This window comes from Lepus europaeus, chromosome 10 (genome assembly GCF_033115175.1).
Source record: "Lepus europaeus isolate LE1 chromosome 10, mLepTim1.pri, whole genome shotgun sequence".
NCBI lineage: Eukaryota > Metazoa > Chordata > Mammalia > Lagomorpha > Leporidae > Lepus > Lepus europaeus.
This window is the reverse complement of record NC_084836.1, coordinates 104,228,666-104,246,671: the sequence shown is the minus strand read 5'-3', so window position 1 is coordinate 104,246,671 and position 18,006 is coordinate 104,228,666. Positions and strand designations below refer to the sequence as shown.

Below are 18,006 nucleotides of genomic sequence, written 5' to 3'. Positions count from 1 at the left end.
GTAGTTGTTATGTGATATATGAAACATTATATTTGTTGATTTAAAATCTTTTTTGATCGCAATATTTGCCAATTATTCATTTTTATTTTATTTGAAAGAGAAAGAAGAAAAGACACAGGCAGACAGGGATCTCCTGTCTGCTGGTTCATTCCCCAAAAAGCCACAACAGCTAGATCTGGGCCTGGCCAAAATCAAAAGCTGACCCAGGTCTCCCTGCGTGGGTGGCAGGAACGCAATCATCTGAGTCATTAGCTCCACCTCCCAGGGTCTGCATTAGCAGGAAGCTGGAGTCAGGAGCCAGAGCTGGAGATTGAACCCAGGCTCTGATGTGGGAAGTGGGCATCTCCACCGCTCGGGGAAACACCTGCCCCTTCTTTCTCCTTCCTCCCTCCCTCCCTTTCTTTCTTTTCTTTCTTCCTTTCTGGTTTGCTTATTGGAAAGGTAGAGAAACCGTTCATTCAAATGGCAAGGGCCAGAGTGAGTCAGGTCAAAGCCAGGAGCCTGGAACTCCAGGTCTTCCACGTGGGTGCAAGGGCCCAAGCACTTGGGCCATCTCCTGCTTTCCCAGGCACATTAGCAGGGAGTTGGATTGGAAGTGGAGCAGCCGGGACTGGAACCGGCGCCCACATGGGATGCTGGCTGTAGCACCATGCCAGCCCCTTCTTTCACTCTTATTTCTGATTTAACTCCTGAGCCTTTTGCTGCGGCCATCACTAAACCAACAGCACTGTCGCCTGGACAGCCGGTGACTTCCTGTGGCTGAGCAGTTTCAGTGCCCTCTGCTTCGGGGCTGTTCCTTCCCCCTGGAATCTCCTCTCTGCCTGGCCCTGGTTGACGCCTACTCACCCGGGGAAACCCCCTCCCAGGCAGGCACTGCCAGTCGTTCCCTGCGCCCCAGCTGCCGCAGGTCTGTTAGCTTCAGAGCCCCCTGTGCTTTCCTGGGGCAGCTCCGAGAGCAGCTGCAGCCCCTCACTTCTGCTCCTTCCTGTCTGTCAGCCCTCAGGAGGGGCCGTGCGGCCTGGAGGGCCTGGGCTTGTATCGGAGGTGCTGTCTTTCCGGTGCCCGCCAGTGTCTCACATGGTGGCTGCTGCCTTTACACTGCGCTTCCCTTGAACACACAAGCCCATTCCTGTCCCCCAGATTCGTCTGTGCTACCGCTGAGCGTGGTCACGTCCCGAGTGTTTATTCCACCCCGGGGAGCTTTGTTCCGCTTTCCCGCGGCCCCGACCACCCTGAATTCAGTTTTTATGGTCGTTAGGTGACTGCTTTTGTTCATTTATTAAAGGTCATCAACATAGATTATGGGATGCAAGACAAGAATCCGATTGATCACGTTCGCTTCTACTGTAAGACAGAGCCCAACAAACCCGTCATGATCACCAAAGGCCAGGTAAGTACGTGGGTGAGGTCAGTGTGCTGCAGTGGCGTTTGATGAGGCCGCGGGAATCCGCGCTGTGCAGGCCGGCAGAGTTCCAGGGAGAGCGGACAGGAAAGCGGACGCGTGTCTCGGCCGTGAGGTTGGACCACGTCAGATAGGCCGGGCGCCAGGGACAGTGCAGTTTTCGGTGGGGAGGGTTGGTTACGGGTGGGCAGGGGCTGTAGGTGTGAAGTCACGTAAAGGAAATTGTGTGTTTGCACGTATTCCATACGTGAGAGCCATCTGCTGTCGATGATTTTATGTAAATCTTTACGTCTTTTACTAATGGACGTAACATCACGGGACCTTCAGCAACGTGGCGTTTCCCTTGAATTGTTTCTTTGGATGGTAACTGAGATAAAACAGGAAGCAACAGTGGCGCCACGGGGGCTGGGGCCCGGCTGAGGTCTCTGACGCCAGAGTTCAGGGTGACAGTGAGATCTTCTCTCCTTCAACAAGGTTTCGCAGTTTCTGCCAGAAATATTCGCTGAGCAGCTGATCCGCGTGTACTGTAAGAAGACCGACAAACAGAGCTTGTTCGCCGCGAGACAGCATTTTGTCCACTGGTGCGCCATGCGCGACTTCACCAAGCCGCAGGTGTGTGGCTGCACGTGCGCAGACTTTGTGCATGTTTTTCTTTTTAAGTGTAAAAAAAAAATCCCTTCTACCCGCTGAAGAAGTTCTCAGTTACCTTAGAGCCATCTGGTTGTGATGTTAAAGCTAGCCTTTGGCTCTTGTGCAGTGAGCTCCTGCCGCAGCAGTCAGGAGTGGGGCTCTGATTGTCCTCGTGGTCCCCGTGACAGCAGTGGCAGGTGGCGCCTGTGCGGAGCGCGCTGTGCAGGGCTCTGGGGCGTCTCAGCCCGTCCTCAGGGAAGGTTACCAAATTCCCATGAGCACTTCACTGCCTGAGGCTACATACAGCTGACCGCAGGTTGTTTTGTTTTGGAGCTTTTTTAAGATTCATTTTATTTTGCTTTGAAAGCAGAGTTAGGGAGAGACAGAGATCTTCCATATGCTGGTGCACTCCCCAGGTGGCTGCAACAGCTGGGGCTAGGCCTGGCTGAAGCCAGGAGCTTCATCCAGGTCTCTCATGCGGGTGCAGGGACCCAAGCACTTGGGCCATCCTCTGCTGCTTTCCCAGGCACATAACAGGGAGCTGGATCGGAAGTGGAGCAGCAGGCAGAACTTGAACTGGTACCCATATGGAATACTGGCATTGCAGTCAGCAGCTCAACCTGCTACGCCACGATGCTGGCCCTAACGAGGTTTTTGTTTTTTAAAGATTTATTTATTTATTTATTTATTTGAAAGAATTACACAGGCCGGCGCTGCGGCTCACTAAGCTAATCCTCCACCTGCGGCGCCGGTACCCCAGGTTCTAGTCCTGGTTGGGGCGCTGGATTCTGTCCTGGTTGCTCCTCTTCCAGTCCAGCTCTCTGCTGTGGCCCACGAGGGCAGTAGAGGATGGCCCAAGTGCTTGGGCCCTGCACCCACATGGGAGACCGGGGGAAGCACTTGGCTCCTGGCTTCTTACCAGCGCGGTGCGCCGGCCGTAGTGGCCATTTGGGAGGTGAACCAACGGAAGGAAGATCTTTCTCTCTGTCTCTCTCACTGTCTAACTCTGCCTGTCAAAAAAAAAAAAAGTTACACAAAGAGAAAAAGAGAGGTCTTCCGTCTGCTGGTTCTCTCCCCAAATGCCCGGAGCTGTGCCAATCCGAAGCCAGGAGACGGGAGCTTCCTCCAGGTCTCCCACATGGGTGCGGGGACCCAAGGACTTAGCAGGCCAAACAGAGAGCTGGATCAGAAGTGGAACAGCCAGGACTCGAACCGGCACCCGTATGGGATGTTGGCACTGCAGGTGGTGACTTTACCCATTATGCCACAGTGCTGGACCCATCAACAAGTTGTTTTTTAAAAAAATTATTTGAAAGGCAGAGAAAGAGAGAGAGAGATCTTCCATCCACTGATTCACTCTCTAAATGATCACGACAGCCAGGGCTGGGCCAGGTGAAGCCAGGAGCCTAGAACTCTATCCAGGTCTCTCATGTGGGTGGCGAAGGCCCAAACACTTGGGCCAACTTCTGCTGCTTTCCCAGGCGCATTAGCAAGGAGCTCGTAGCTCCTTGGTCCCGTGCGTCTCCCTCTCACTGAGGATGGCAAACCCGCGAGTCCACAGTAGTGTCAGCAGCAATGCCGGGGCAGGTGCTGTGGGGCGGGACAGGCACAGAGCCTGAGTGGAGGGAAATGAGGTTTCCCCGGGTGTGGTTGGCTGGCAGAGATGGACTTCAGGAGCCGTGGAGGCTGAGAGCTGAGGAGTAAGCAGGGGCCGGCCAAGGTGGCGCAGGGGCCGTGCGGAGCGGGGCACCAGTGGGGCGCCTTACAGGAAGGGGCTGGGCTTTTCTGCAGAATCCTGTGAGCTAACAGCAGGGAGAGCCATGGGGGCTCATGAGCAGGAGAGTGCTTTTTTTTTAAGTTTGCATTTGACAGATACACTAGAGTTGAACGCAGGGCGAAAATAAGGCAGTTTGGTAGCAATAGAGATGAGTTTGAGGCCAGACAGTGCTAGGAGAGAGCTAGATCTTCAGGGATGACCGTCATGGCCATCCAACAGCCACGAGGGCAGACGGCACCGGGTCAGACCCCGTGTACTTCTGCAGGAGGAATTTCACACAGGGGAGGAGACAGGGAAGTGCAGAGCTGAATGAGCAACCAGGAAGGCGACAGCTAGGTTAGAAGAGACCCAGGGAGCAGGTGCAGGGTCCAGGAGCGGCGCCCCCCTGCGGAAGATGCAAGCACTGAAGACTCACAGCCACTGCTGCCGGGCCCTGGTGGCTCAGCCTTGCTTTGCCCCTGGCCTCCCTCCTCTTCCCATCAGAAGGCAGTGGGCACAGGCCTGGGGGAAGTAGTTTCTAAGAGTAGAATGGGTCTGGGAGCAGAGAGAAAAACAAGGAGCGTACCACCCTGCTGCGGCACAGAGACTTGCAGAGATCCTTCTTGTCCCCCAAGAGCAGGGCCACAAGTTCAAGAACAGGTCAGGCTGGGCCGCTCGCATTCTCTGCTTTCAGGTCCAGGCAGCATTCACTTTGGGGCTCTCCTGCATTTCAGGGTTGAGCAGCTCATTTGGCAGGAGCCTCTGCTCGCTTTGTAAATTAAAAACTCAAGTTCGGTAGGTGCGTACTGCTCCTCCCCACCTTTTCTCTTTTTGGGCCATCTGGCGGACCTGGGCCATTTATTGCAGAGGGGTCCAGGGCAGCCCTTCCTTCTGGACAAACAGGCGAGCGCTGGGCTCCAGGAGGCCCGGGAAGGGCGGTGGTGTGTGCTTCTGTCTGTCTCTGAAAGCAAAGGGTCTCTGTCCTCGCAGGCTCTTGGCTCAGGACTCTTGCTCCTGTGAGTCGGGCCCAGGGCACGTGCGGTTCAGGGCTCCCCAAGAGTAAGCGTCCCCAGGAGCAGGCTGAGTGCGCTCAGAGACGAAGTGACGGAAGCCAGCTTTTCTCTGTGTCTCCCGACAGGATGGCGATGTAATCGCGCCGCTTATCACCCCTCGAAAGCGGGAGTGGAACAGGGATCCAGCCGCGAGCCCCACCGGCAACCGGGAGGCGCTCAGGACCAGGGGCCAGCTCTTCCAGGACAAGCTGGCGTGAGTGCTGCAGGGGGCGTCCCCTGCCCGGTTCCCCCAGAGCCCTCCGTCCGGCCCTCCGAATGTACTGACGGTCACTGCTTCTCGTGTTATGTTTTGAATGTGCGCACATGCTCAAGCTAAGTGGTTTTAAAAGAAACAAAAAGGTATGTGGCCAGTCTTGCTACGCACACTGGGAAAAGCTGACATGGACTGATTTTAATGCTAAGAAAACCTTTCTCCCTCCATAGTCCATTTTCTTAGGATAACTCTCGTACCTACCCTGAGTGCTGAGGACAGATGATTGTTGTTAACTTAGAAATGAGAAAAGGCTATACATTGAAATTAGATGTGGGATTTGTCTTGGATGGATGTGGTTAAAACCAGAACATATAATCCTAGCCCCCTGGGGTGGCACCTGTCGCCCCAAGTATGTGAATAGCCGTCCACAGGTAATCTACGCACAGGGGAGAGGACCCCCCCGCCCTTCTAGCCCCCCGTACGCCACCAGGTTGGGGTAACAGCAGGAGGCAAGGGCCAGGAGTGGGTCTGACTCTCGGAGAAAGGCCTGGGGAAGTTAGCGGGAGGATCTGGGGGCTCTGGCTCCCTCCTCAGTGGAGCCCCTGGGACAGAGGGGTCCCTCAAACCAGGCCGTTCCTTGAGTCCGTCCCAGCTTCAGGTCGGGGCAGTTTCTTTGTCTCCTGGGTGCTCGCTGCCCCAGTCCTGCAGGCCTTGGCCATGAGCTGGGCGGAGGTCACCCCAGGAGCTGTGCTCAGCCCGTTCAGACCTAGGACTGCGTTGTGGCTGCTTCCGTGCCCTTGGCAGGTTGTAGGGCAGACGCCGGAGCACCCGAGCTGAGCTTGTGCCTCCCCAGCGGCTTCCGGTTGTCCCTCCCGTCTGGTGCTGATCCGCCCAGGGAACGAGCCGGCAGCCGGGCAGTTGCAGCGGCTCTGACCACAGCAGCAGGTTAGCTATGTCTTAGGGGTGCGTCACTTGGCACCATATGAGGCTGCTTGAAGAGGTTCATGGGAAAATGGCATCCAAAAGCATTTGTTTCGGTGGAGAAAAAAGGCCAAACTCATGCACTTTTTTTCATAACACACATTTTCCGTGAGCTTTTGGAGGACCCCTGTAGAACCAGATTCTGTTCCGTCCACACCCAGGGGCTGACCGTGGCTCAGTGCAGCACGGGAGCCCTCCACCGTGAGGCCCTGTGGAGGGCGGTGTTGACTCCTCGGCTCGCAGAAGCCTCAGCCAGGGCGGCCCCAGGACGTGGCCACATCTGCTCGCCCAGCTGCCTCGACAGCGTTCAGGGCAGCGAACAGTGGCCCTCCGCGTCCTGCGGCCAGCCCCAAGGTCACGAATGTAGTCTCTGCGGAGATCCCTGTGTTTCAGGTCCCGTGGCTGCCCGAGTGCCGTCCCAGCACCGCATCCCTTGCTGGCCGAGGTGCAGCGAGACTGTGTCTGGTTTGCATCTTCTGTCACACGCGCGGCAGCTGCACTTTATGCCCATTACGACTGTTGTAATGATGAGAACCATGTGCCGCTTACCAGGTTGCTTTTTAAAAAAAAAAAATTCTTTACTGTTTGTATAAAAATAGAGATTTTAACAGCATGGTCTCTGGAGTCATAGACATTGTTGCCTTGAGACTGTAAATGCAACGGCAGGTTACAAGGACGCGATCCCCCGGCTGGGCTGGGCTGCTGCCATAAAGTGTCCTGAATGTGTCTGGGTGTGCGTGTGGCCGGGCCCAGCTCTGCCCTCTGTGTGAGGGGCCTGAGCCCTGGGCTGGGGCCGCGAGCAGCGAGGGCGTTGACACCCGGCAGCTGGCGAGGCAGCCCGAAGGGCCTCCTGTCCCTGCAGAGACCGGCACTGGTGGGAAGGGAGGCGGGTTCCCTGAGGTTTCAGAACTCCTGTTGTGCAGAAAACAGGTCATCCTCTTCTTAAAAAATAAAATAAAAACTAAGACATTTATTTGAAAGGCAGACTAATAGAGATCTTCCACCCTCTGGCTCACTCCCTAAATTCCCATAACAGCCAGGTCTGGTCCAGGCCAAAGCCTGGAGCCAGGAATTCCATCCAGGTTTCCCACATGGATAGCAGGGCCAGGACTGCTTCCATTACGTCCCAGGTGCGTTAACAGGGAGCTGGATCGGAAGCGCAGGTTGTGCGGGACTCACACCAGGCACTCCGCGGCACAACGTCCACCCTCCTCCTCTCTCAACCTGCCCTCGGGCCCCGTCTCCACAGGTTTCCGTCTCTGTCCAGATCTGCGCGTTACTCATTCGCTGCTCCCCGATCCTGTGAAATGAAACAGTGGCTTTGCGAGCACCTGGCACGCGGGTGGCAGAGCAACCACAGGGCCGGAGAGGCGGTGATGCCGCTGGCGTCTGTTAGTCCCGCCGCCAGTGGAGTCCAGCTTTCCCAGGTTGGATGATGACATTTCAGTTAAAAGAACTTCCAAAGCACACAAGCTAGAGTCTCATTTGACAAGGGAATACACAGATGCGTGTGCGCGTGTGTGTACCAATTGGCAGGATACACGTGCAGATGTTAGTGTTTGGAAAGGTGGTTCAGCCGCTTTAATTTCCGCTCCTTCCGGTTCCCACAATAAGCACATACTATTTGTAGGACTCCTCCTAGGATGGTTTTCATGAGGGACTTTGTAGCTTCCGCTCCTCCGCGGTCACCTCCACAGCCGAGCAGTGCTTGCCCCGTCCCTTCTTGGGTCCCAGACATCGGGGGGGCTGGCCAGCAGTCACAGTCAATGCCAGGGCCCTCACCAGGCGCCGGGTGGGCTGCTCTGTGTAAGCAGGACCTGGGCGGCCCCTGAGCCTCAGCTCAACGCCCAGGCCTCCAGCTCCATGATGCAGAACTGCTCGTGCCGGGCCAGCACCTCATTGTTGAAGGTCGCGCAGGGCTGGCTCCCGCCGTGATACAAGTCTCCATCCAGCCACAGCCCAAAGTGGCCACTAAAGAGAAGAGGACAGTGGTGGCAAGGTTCACAGTAAGAGAGAGAGACAGAGAAAGGTCTTCCTTCTGTTGGTTCACCCCCCAAATGGCCACTATGGCCAGCGTGCTGCACCGATCTAAAGCCAGGAGCCAGGTGCTTCTCCTGGTTCTCCCATGCGGGTGCAGGGCCCAAGCACCTGGGCCATCCTCCACTGCACTCCCAGGGCCATAGCAGAGAGCTGGACTGGAGGAGGAGCAACCGGGACAGAACCAGCGCCCTAACCAGGACTAGAACCTGGGGTGCCAGCGCCATAGGCGGAATATTAGCCTAGTGAGCTGCGGTGCAGGTCTAGAGCGTTTTTCTTTCTTTCTTTTTTTTTTTTTTTTGACAGGCAGAGTGGATAGTAAGAGAGAGAGAGAAAGGTCTTTCTTTTTGCCGTTGGTTCACCCTCCAATGGCCGCTGCGGCCGGCGCATCTCACTGATCCGAAGCCAGGAGCCAGGTGCTTCTCCTCGTCTCCCATGCGGGTGCAGGGCCCAAGCACTTGGGCCATCCTCCACTGCCTTCCCGGGCCATAGCAGAGAGCTGGCCTGGAAGAGGGGCAACTGAGACTAGAACCCGGTGTGCCAGCGCTGCAAGGCGGAGGATTAGCCTGTTAAGCCACGGTGCCGACCATAGAGCATTTTTCAAAATATGTATGGGCAGTGGTACAACCACCTGCACCACCCGGTTTTAGGCACCGGGACATTTTTTCTTGCAAGTGTTCAGCAGAGGTGCGAATCTCGCGGCTGTGGACCCTGAAGGCCCCTAACTCCTTCAGAAAGAGGCCTCCTAAAGCCCCCCCAGCCTCCCGCCTCATCTGGAGCAGCCAAGCAGGACTGGAGAGGAGAGGAAACGGGACCAGGACAGATGACCCGAGACACGCACCTGCCGCTGCCCAGCATCAGTGAGTCCAAGTCTCCTTTCACGAAGAAAGAGTTGCTTCCGGTCCACTTGAAGACCTGGGGAGGTGGAAAGGCTCAGGTTAGCAGCAGGTCTTGACCCCAAAGCTGGGGGGGCAGGAGGGGCTCGGGGCTCTCGAGAGTCCTCCTGCCAGCATCCCTGGTGTCCGCCACTTCGTACCATCGTTAGAATTCCCACCGCCTGGAAGCCCCTTCATTGGAGGAATGGGAACAGACCTCGAAGGCTGCCTGCTTCCTACAATAGAGAGAGGAGTGGAGAAGCCCAGGGCAGGAGAGCTTGAACTCCACTCCTGTGTCTCACTGCCTGTGCCCATCGGTGAGACGCCCCCTGACGGCGACCACTTCTGCCTGGCCCAGCCTCGCTTGCCCCTGTCCACGCTGCAGCTTCGCACCCTCCCCTGGCCTCCTGTTACTATGGGAACAGTACCCACCTCCTTGGTGTAGAGCGCTCTTCCCCCCAAGCACCCACGAGCCATCTTTCAGCCCAAATGACATCTCATATTTCCTGCGGCCGCCCTCCCCCTCAGACCTGGTTTTTATTTTTCAAATTGGAAGGGCAGACACACAGCTCCCATGGCCAGGACTATGGCAGGCTGAAGCTGGGGGCCAGGAACTGGGTCCGGGTCTCCCGCACGGGTGGCAGGGGCAGCTACGTGAGCCATCGCCTGCTGCCTCCCAAGGGGAGCAGCAGCAGGAACAGCACACCCCGATACGGTGTGCACGTCGGCAGCAGCCTGTTCCGTGGGCCTGTCGTGATCGTCCGCTGTGTTCCTGGTATGTAGTTGAGAAGTTTGTTGAGTGAAGAAATCACTTGAGTCCAATCAGGCCAAGCGTTAGAGAGCCACAAGAATATAGTCTGCAAGAGGCCTTCGAAAAGTTTATGGAAAAATACAGATTCTGCAGAAACCTAGCAGGGATTTCAAACCCATCTGCACCCAAATAAACAAAATCCACTTTGAAGTACCCTCATATTGTTGCTTGTAATTCATTGCACAAAATTGCTGCGAGGAACCAGCCGGTCCACAACCAGAAGACGGGCTGATCCGAGGGAGTCCCAGGCTCAGAGGGCTGAGGTGACAGTAACCGCAAGGAGGCAGAGCCAGTCGCCCCTCTCAGGGCGTGAGGGAGCAGACCAGGTCCTCGGTGCTGCCAGGAACAGAGACCGGGGAGAGTGGCCCACCTTCGGATCCTGGGGTCCTGGAGGGTAGGCGGGGAGACAGCCCCTCTCTGGAAAGCCCCAGCGTCACCCGGCCATGATTTTGAGCGTGTGTGCCAGGGGCTGCTTTAGGTCCTGGGAGGAACGGTGGGCGCCAAGGACAGACATCTGTCGCACAGGACTCGTTCTCGTGAGGTGTGGCGGGTGTCAGTGCAGAGGGCAGTCGACACGTCCAGGGGTGAGTGTGGCCCTTTTCCACCTCACTGAGACGGTGGTTCTGCAGGAACCGAGAGCGGAGCCCTGTGGAGGTCCGTGGGAGGGCGTGCTAGGCAGAGCAGCAGGTGCAAAGGCCCTGAGGCGGGAGCAGCCCAGTGCAGAGTGAAGGAAGCGCAAGGTGGCGGCGACCGGCAGGTGCAGGGCTGTGTGGGTCGCGTTCGCACTTTGCTAAGGCGCACATGCCCTGATGCCTGGAAGGACCACGGCCGCGGTCCTTTCACTGACAGCCGCAGGGGGAGCAGGGAGACCCAGTCGGAGGCAAGAGCGAGGCTGCCTTCCTTGAACCAGGACAGCAGCAGAGGCACGGTGAGAAGGGGTGGGTGCTGGGTGCACGGAGAGCCCTGAGGACTTGCTGGCAGCTCGTCGTGGGGGTAGAGTTTAGTGTTTGAAATCCAAGTGGAGCCTGTTGGGTAGCCGCTGGCTGTGTGAGCTTGGGGCCTGGGGAAGAAGCCATGGCACTTGGGTGGCACTGCCAGCTGTGAGCGTGGGAGAGAGAGACCACCAACAGAGAAGGGAGCCTGTGGTGTGAGTTTATCTCCAGGCTGTTCCATTCCCAGTGTGGTTCTGTGCGTGGGAGATGGTGTGGGACCTTTAAGGGGCGGGGCCCCAGGTCTCCAGTCTGGGAGGGAGCTGTTGGGAGAGCAGCTGACTGTGAGAGCCTGAGCCGCCCCTGTGATCTGTGACTCACAACCAGCTCCCAGCAGCCTCCAAGGCTGGGAGCTAAGGAAACCGCTTCTTACAAAGCTGTAGCCTGCCTCGGGTGTCTCACTACAGTGCTGCAGAACAGGCCAGGGCCGAGAGCCAGAAGCAGGCTTGCTGGACATAAGCTGGGGGGAGGGGGAGGCAGCCAAAGGCCCTGGCAAGGAGTCCTCACTGGCCCCGCTCCCGTGCCTGGGAAGGTCGGGGGAGGCCCCTGGCTGATAGCAGCGTGGGGTCGGTGAGGGTGGACGGCTGAGTGGTCTCTGTGTGCTGGGGCTAACCAGAGCACTGGGACGCTGCAAAGAGCCTGAACAAATCCTTCCAGACGGCGCACTGTGCCCACCCAGGAAGATGCCTGGACACCCCCCCCCAGGCCCCCCACTCTTCTTTTTGGGTCCCTGGGTGTTTCTTCTCTGTGCCATCTGTGCCTTTGCACCTGCTCAGAGAAGACACCACCCACTCCTCCCTCGATGCTGCCTCTGCTGGTCTCTCAAGATCCAGCTCCACAGCTCCCCCTAGGGGAAGTCGGTCTCCCCACGCCCCCTCGCTCTGCAGCCGGGGCAGCTCTCAGGGACGCTCCAGCTTAGAGTTGGTGCAGACGCCAGGGCCGGTGTCCGGTCTCCTTCTCACCACCACCTGACTGAGAGCACAGGCCTGGCGCTCCACCTCCCTGCACCTGTTTCTTCATCTGTCAGATGGAGCTGCACAGCCCTGCAGGGGGCACATGTCCTCGACCCCTTTTAGGAGAGGGGGTCGCTGGTTCCCGCCAAGCACGTTGTGATACGTAGCTTTGCTCAGCGAGTGGCCAGGCACGGCACTCCAGATGCAGGATGTTTGCAGCCTGCAAAGCCCTGCTTCTGGGCGCCTGGGTTTCCAGTCACTGCCTCCCACGGTCAGGTCCAGGAACGGTCACATCTGCGGCGTCCGTCGCCAGCGTCCCTCCCTGTCCACCACATCCTGTCTTGCAACCCTGCGGCCTCACTGCTCCGGGTCTGATGTTGGGGGCGTCTGTCTCAGGAACCCCCGGCTTCCCTCCCTGCGCGTCCAGCCCCTGTGCCCTCACTCCCTTCAGCTTCCTTTTCCCTGTGCCAGAGCCTGACCTGGACGAGCGCAGCCACTCTGCCGGCCTGGCCCAGGGAACCCAGTGTCACCAGTGGGAAGCACGCGCCAAGGGCAGCCTGGCCTTGCTGGGCTCCTGAGCCCTGGCTTCCTCCGTGCCCCCAGCCCCTGCCACCACAGGGACCCTCTGACACCTTCACCCCTATCCATGCCAGTAGCTGATGGCCTCACCGTGCTGTTCATCAGAGGCCCCGGACGTGTCCTCCCTCCTCCTCCTGCTCACCCTAGGGCCGGCCTGCACTTGGACCCAGCAGGCCCTTCCAGCCTGTGCCCTGTGGGCCATGTCCTGCCTCCTCCCCCAGCCGGGAACCCAACAGCCACATTAAAAAAAAAAGTATTTATTCGAAAGGCAGAGCCACACAGAGAGGAAAAGACAGAGAACACGAGAGATCTGTCATCTGCTGGTTCACTCCCCAAATAGCCACAGCAGCCAGGGCTGGGCCAGGCCAAAGGCAAGAGCCAAGTCTGCCATGCAGGGGCCCAAGGACTTGGGCCATCTTCTGCTGCTTTCCCAGGTGCATTAGCAGGGAGCTGGATCAGAAGTGCAGCAGCCAGGACTCAAACTGGTGCCTGTATGGGATAACAGTGTTCCAGGTGGCGGCGCAGCCCGCTGTGCCACAGCCCCGGCCCCAGCAGCCACTTTGTTGAAGATAGGCAAGCCAGGGGCTGGGGCTGTGGCACAGCGGGTTAAGTTACCACTTGGGACACCTACATCTTATACTGGAAAACAAATTCGGGTCCTGGCTGCTCCAATTCCAATCCAGCTCCCTGCTTAGGCACTTGGGAGGGTAGTGGATGATGGTCCAAGTGCTTGGGCCCCTGCCACCCGTGAGGGAGACCTGGATGGAGTTCTAGACTCCTGGCTTCAGCCTGGTCATTGTGGCCACTTGGAGAGTGAACCAGCAGCTGGATGCTCTCATTCTGCCGTTCGATTTTTTTTTTTTTTTTTAATGAGTAGGCCCAGGGGCTCCTCTGCCCACCGCCAGCCGAGCTCAAGGGACACCAGGCAGCCCAGCATGGCCGGCAGCGCTTAGGGCCACTGAGCCCCGGTGTGGTCCTCCCTATGCCCTCCCCCGTGAGTGTGAGCATCACCTTCAGCTGCGGGGAGAAGGAGAAGAGGAAGGTCTCTCCAGTTCCGTAGAAGCCCTTGCTGAGCCGGATGGCCGAGGAGGAGAAGGCGCCGAACATCTGGAGAGAAGAACGTGCTGTCTGCAGCTGGATGGGAGTCAGGAGCCCCCCAGCCACCCCCTTCCAGGTGTGGAAAACGGAGCCCATCCTGGGGCAGCTGGGCGGAGCTGGGGATCTGGGCCTGCAGGCCAGCACGTGGCAAACTCACGGCGCCCCGCGGCAGGGCTGTCACTGGCCACCGCCTGCAGTGTCGGGACCCTCCTGCTCTCGCTTAGTCTTGTATGAGGGCCCCGTCCAGGAAAATCACAAGTTGTACACAAGCAGAAAAGGAGGAAGATACGGGAGCCACAGACCCCTGTTCTGTATCCCCAGCACAACTCCTCTTAACCTTTTAGCGCGTTCCCTGCCAGTGCGCACACTTAATGATCAACTTGTATTTATTTATTTGAGAGGCCGAGACAGAACACTCCCATCCAATGGCCAGGACCATTGGGAGCCAGGAACTCCACCCAGGTCTCCCACACGGGTGGCAGGGACCCAAGTACTGGAGCCATCACTGCTGCCTCCCAGGGGCAGCTTTGGGAGGAAGCTGGAGCCAAGACTGAAACCCAAGCGCTCTGATACGGGACGATGGTGTCTCACCTTCTACTTTATTTATCTATATTTTTAATAGATTATTTGAAAAGCAGAGAACCCATCTACTAAATTATTCCCACGTGCCTGCAATAGCCAGGACTAGGCCAGGCCGAAGCCAGCAGCTCGGCCCAGGTCTCCCACATGGATAGCATCCGGGACACAAGGACCGCAGCCATCCCTGCGGCCCCCTCGGTGCACCTTATCGGAAGCTGGAATTGGGAGCAGAGCCAGGCATCGCGAGCTGCACTGTCGTGGCTACACGAAGTACCCGCCCATTGACCTCTGTTTTGAACACCCATGTCTGTGCATACTTGTATCGCAAAGAGGAGACCCTGTGCAATGCGCCTAATGTAAGGTGTTTGTATTGACCAGGTTCAGCCATAGCGAGAAGTGAAGAGCAGGACCCGGAAGCCCTGCACCTCCACACAAGAGTTGCAAATGTATTTGCCGCGTTTGCTTTCTCTGTCTCTTCATGTGCTTCTCTGAGCCTTGGGGAAATGACCCTCCATCACTAAATGGTTCGGCTCCTAAGGTGGGGGACTTTGTCTTGTGTCGCCGTAATACACACTGTTGCATCTAAGCAACTGCACAGTCAGTCCTTCTGTTCTTGTCTCCAGCTGTCTCCTGAGTGCCTCTCAGAGAGGGAACCCTCGGGGCTGGCGCCGTGGCACTGCAGGTGAAGCTGCCCCCTGCGGCACTGGGGTCCCTTAGCAGAGCGCTGGTTCTAGTCTGCTCCCAGCTAATGCGCCCGGGAAAGCAGTCAACAATGGCTCAAGTGCTTGGGCCCCTGCCACCCACGTGGGAGCCCCAGATGGAGTTCCAGGCTCGTGGCTTCAGCCTGGCTTAGCCTGGCTGTTGTGGCCATTTGGGGAGTGAACCAACAGATGGAAAAGCTCTCTCTCTCTTTGTAATTCTGCCTTTCATATAAATAAAATAAATCTTAAAAAAAAAAAAAAAAAAAGACACCGTGGCCCAGCCTTTCACCATGTGGAGCCATCATAGCTCCCTTGGCGATCTCCTGCTTGGGGCATGCTGGCTTTCCCAGCTGTGGGGAGTAGGGTTTTTTTTTGTTTGTTTGTTTTTTGTTTTTTTGTTTTTGTTTTTTTTTTGGGACAGGCAGAGTTAGAGAGAAGAGAGACAAAAAGAAAGGTCTTCCTTCCGCTGGTTCACCCCCCAAATGGCCACTACAGCCGGAGCTACACCCATCCAAAGCCAGGAGCCAGGTGCTTCCTCCTGGTCTCCCATGCAGATGCAGAGCCCAAGCACCTGGCCCATCCTCCACTGCCTTCCCGGGCCACAGCAGAGAGCTGGACTGGAAGAGGGGCAACCGGGACAGAACCAGCGCCCCAACCAGGACTGGAACCCGGAGTGCCCGGCGCTGCAGGCGGAGGATTAGCCTAGTGAGCTGCCGCGCTGGCCAAAGGTTGTGTCTTAATACCAGGAGGTGTTGGGGCTCCATCCGGCGGGAGGGAGCTTCCCGGCCCTCGGGTAGAAGGGCTCATGCGAGGGTCCTCTAGGACCCCTGAGGTCTCTCCAGGCGTGAACAGGTGCCTTCCACAGAGGGGCATCTGAAACCAGCTCCCAAGCCTGCTTCCTGCCACCCGAGTGCACGGCTGGGGCCACCCCAGGGTCTCAAGGCAGGAGCCCTGTGTGGCCACCGCCTTGCAAGCACTGGCACGCCCTCCTCCCCTGCAGCCGGGCTGTGCGCATGGAGGTGGGTGTGGCTCAGCTGATGAGGCTCCTCCCCCCAAGCGCTGCTGAGGAGATGCGGTTCTGCATGTATGGTGGGTGGTTTTAGCCTTAATGGCTGACTCCTCCCCGTTAGACTATCACCTCCAGGAGGCCTGGGGCCACTCTGGGGTGGGCCGTGTCCCATATCTACCCGGGCACAGATACGTGTCCGTGAATTACAAAGGGAGGGCTCTGCATGGGGCGGGCCTCAAAGCCCTCATCAGCATCCCTCCCGTGTGGCTCCGTCCATCACCTCTGCCTCCTGGCCAGGTGTGCTTGGGAGCCCCCGAGAGCCACAGGTGAGGGCCCAGCGCAGCTCACCTGCCCGTCCTGGTCCCTGAGCACCAGCAGCGCCGGGCCGCCGTGGCCCTCCATCTGCCGGTACAGCTGCCGCAGGCTGAAGCCGTCCCGAGACGTGCAGAAGGCGAGACTCCAGGGGCGCCCCCTGAGCCTGGGGGGGAGGTGGAGGCTGAGCTGGGGGCAGAAGGCCTGCAGTTAAACAGCGTGTCCCGGGGACGTCCATGCCCGTTAGCAAGGGCCCTCAAAGACGGGGGTTCCTGGTCCCGTTTTACAGATGGGAAGACTGGGGCTCAGGGAAGCCAAACAACCCAAAGCCAGGATTTGCACTGAGGTCGGGACCCCCTCCCCGCGGCTGGTCTGGCCCCATCCCAGCTTCGGCTTCAGCTCCGAGGGCTCGCTCTATTTCAGAATTAGCTTCTTTCCTTGTCTCTGCCCTGCTGGTCCAGGGAGCACGGGAGGCGGGGGGGGGGGGGGGGGGGCTAGTGTCACTGAATCATTGTGTGCAAAGGGAAAGGCAAGAGAGAAGTGATTTGTGCAAGGTGATAGGGTGATCTGGGGACAGAGCAGCCGGGAGCCCAGGGCCCCTTAGGCTGAAATCCCCGGACCACTCGTGATGCCCGAACCTGCCTAATCTCCGAGGGCCGCAGCACCTGGCTGGCCTCCGTCAGCTGGGGCTCCTCCGCAGCTGGGGCTGGGGCTGGGGCTGGGGCTGCCGCCTTCTCTTCCTCTTCGTCATCCTCCTCCCCAGAGAGCGCGTCCTCCACTTGGCTGGGCTGTGGAGACACAGAGAGGCCTGCCAGGTCACAAGCGGCCACTTCCTCCATCTCGCTGGCACCAGAGCCTCGGGCCCCTGCAGCCCTGCCGCCCCCAGCCCTGTGACAGCCAGGACTGTGCCCTGGCTCCAGCTGCTTCCTCCCCGGCTGCTCAGGTGGGGCTGCCGGCCCTGCGCTTGGTCCGCCTGTTTGTTCTGGATCCACGGTGGGTGCCAGGGATCAAATTCAAGGCTGGGAGCGGGGAAGAGCAGGTGGCAGCTCAGCCCTGGGAGCTGCAGCCCTGTGTGTGTGTGTGTGTGTGCAGGAAATAATGACCTGCCCTGTGGTGGTGCGTGGTGTGTGCGGTCATGTGGGTCCGTGTAGAGTGGGATTTTCCACGTGAGTTGTATGTTGGCTTGGACCAGGTGGGGCCATCGGGGTGAGAGGTGTTCGGCAGAAAGTGGTTTGAGTGTGAGTTGGGATCGTGTAAATCTGTGTATCAGTGTGCATGCTCCGCTGAGCTTCCCCTCTGCAGTGTGTGAGTGTGAAAAAGTGTGTGTGTGCCCGGGTGCCTGCGCACCTGGGCTCCCAGGCCCCTCACCAGAAGGCGCCCCTCTCCTGCTGTCCTCTGTGGCTCAGGCTTCAGCCTGTGGTAGGGGAGGAGGGGACGAGACATTGGTGTCTCAGGTGCTGAAGCCCGGGGTTCAGAGTCGCTGCCCTGTAAGGCCCCAGCCTGCTGGGAAGGAGACAAATCTGCCAGCATCCCCCCCCAGCCCGGGGGCCTCCCTCCCGCGCCTCCCGCCCTCTCTGGCAGCCCGAGTGAGGGGAGCGGGCCCTTACCAGCCGAGTGTAGCGCCAGCGAGCCCCCTTCATGCTCCTGTCCGGTCCCAGCTGCCGGCAGTGAGTGAGCGAGCGCCCAGCCCAGCTGGGGAGGAAGCAAGCGCTAGAAGGCAAGGCCCAGAGGTGAGCGGCAGGTCTGGGGCACGCCCTGCCGACCACGCCCGCCCAGCTGCCCTTTGCCCCCTCTCCTCTGCCACGCCTGGTGGCCCCTGGGTGAGTCTGAGCAGCATGTGGATTCCAGCGGCAACTCTACTCGCCTCCCTGCCCTCCTGGCCTCCCTGCCCTCCTGGCCGCCTGGCTTGGTGCATGTGGCTCTTGGGCAGGTGCTGCAGGTCTCCTGTAGGGCCTTGGGCCAGACCACTTGCATCTCGGGGCCTCAGCTCCCTACATGTAACATGATGGACTGGATCATCCTGGAAAC

The 18,006-nt window shown here is 58.5% G+C and overlaps 2 protein-coding genes across 5 annotated transcripts in view; one reads left to right on the top strand and one right to left on the bottom strand.

Annotated features, from left to right (window-relative positions):
* SAMHD1 (SAM and HD domain containing deoxynucleoside triphosphate triphosphohydrolase 1) overlaps window positions 1–10,016 on the top strand; it is a 56,075-nt gene extending 46,059 nt beyond the window's left edge. Inside the window, exons 11-13 of one of the 4 annotated variants that reach the window (XM_062204165.1) lie at window positions 1,286–1,390; window positions 1,877–2,014; window positions 4,927–10,016. In XM_062204165.1, the coding sequence (XP_062060149.1) occupies window positions 1,286–1,390; window positions 1,877–2,014; window positions 4,927–5,058 (375 nt within the window). In that variant the 3' untranslated portion in view covers window positions 5,059–10,016. The remainder of the gene's footprint in view (window positions 1–1,285; window positions 1,391–1,876; window positions 2,015–4,926) is intronic. The other 3 variants (XM_062204162.1, XM_062204164.1, XM_062204163.1) reach the window with 3 other exon arrangements.
* TLDC2 (TBC/LysM-associated domain containing 2) lies at window positions 7,871–17,618 on the bottom strand. The gene is made up of 5 exons (XM_062204167.1): window positions 17,586–17,618; window positions 16,617–16,766; window positions 16,015–16,167; window positions 8,914–8,987; window positions 7,871–8,006 (listed from the first exon to the last, which is right to left on the bottom strand). Exons 1-5 carry the CDS (start codon window positions 17,616–17,618, stop codon window positions 7,871–7,873), a joined length of 546 nt encoding a protein of 181 aa, XP_062060151.1.
* Between the last annotated feature and the right edge of the window lie 388 nt (window positions 17,619–18,006).

What these genes read in the sequence shown, in the direction of transcription:
- TLDC2 (XM_062204167.1), bottom strand. Translation starts at nt 17,618, where the DNA reads ATGAAGGGGGCTCGCTGGCGCTACACTCGGCTG. An exon ending in GCTGGCGCTACACTCGGCTG is followed by an intron (nt 16,767 to 17,585) that starts GTAAGGGCCCGC and finishes GTGTCTCCACAG; the next exon opens with CCCAGCCAAGTGGAGGACGC. An exon ending in TCAGGGACCAGGACGGGCAG is followed by an intron (nt 8,988 to 16,014) that starts GTGAGCTGCGCT and finishes CCACCTCCCCAG; the next exon opens with GTCTTCAAGTGGACCGGAAG.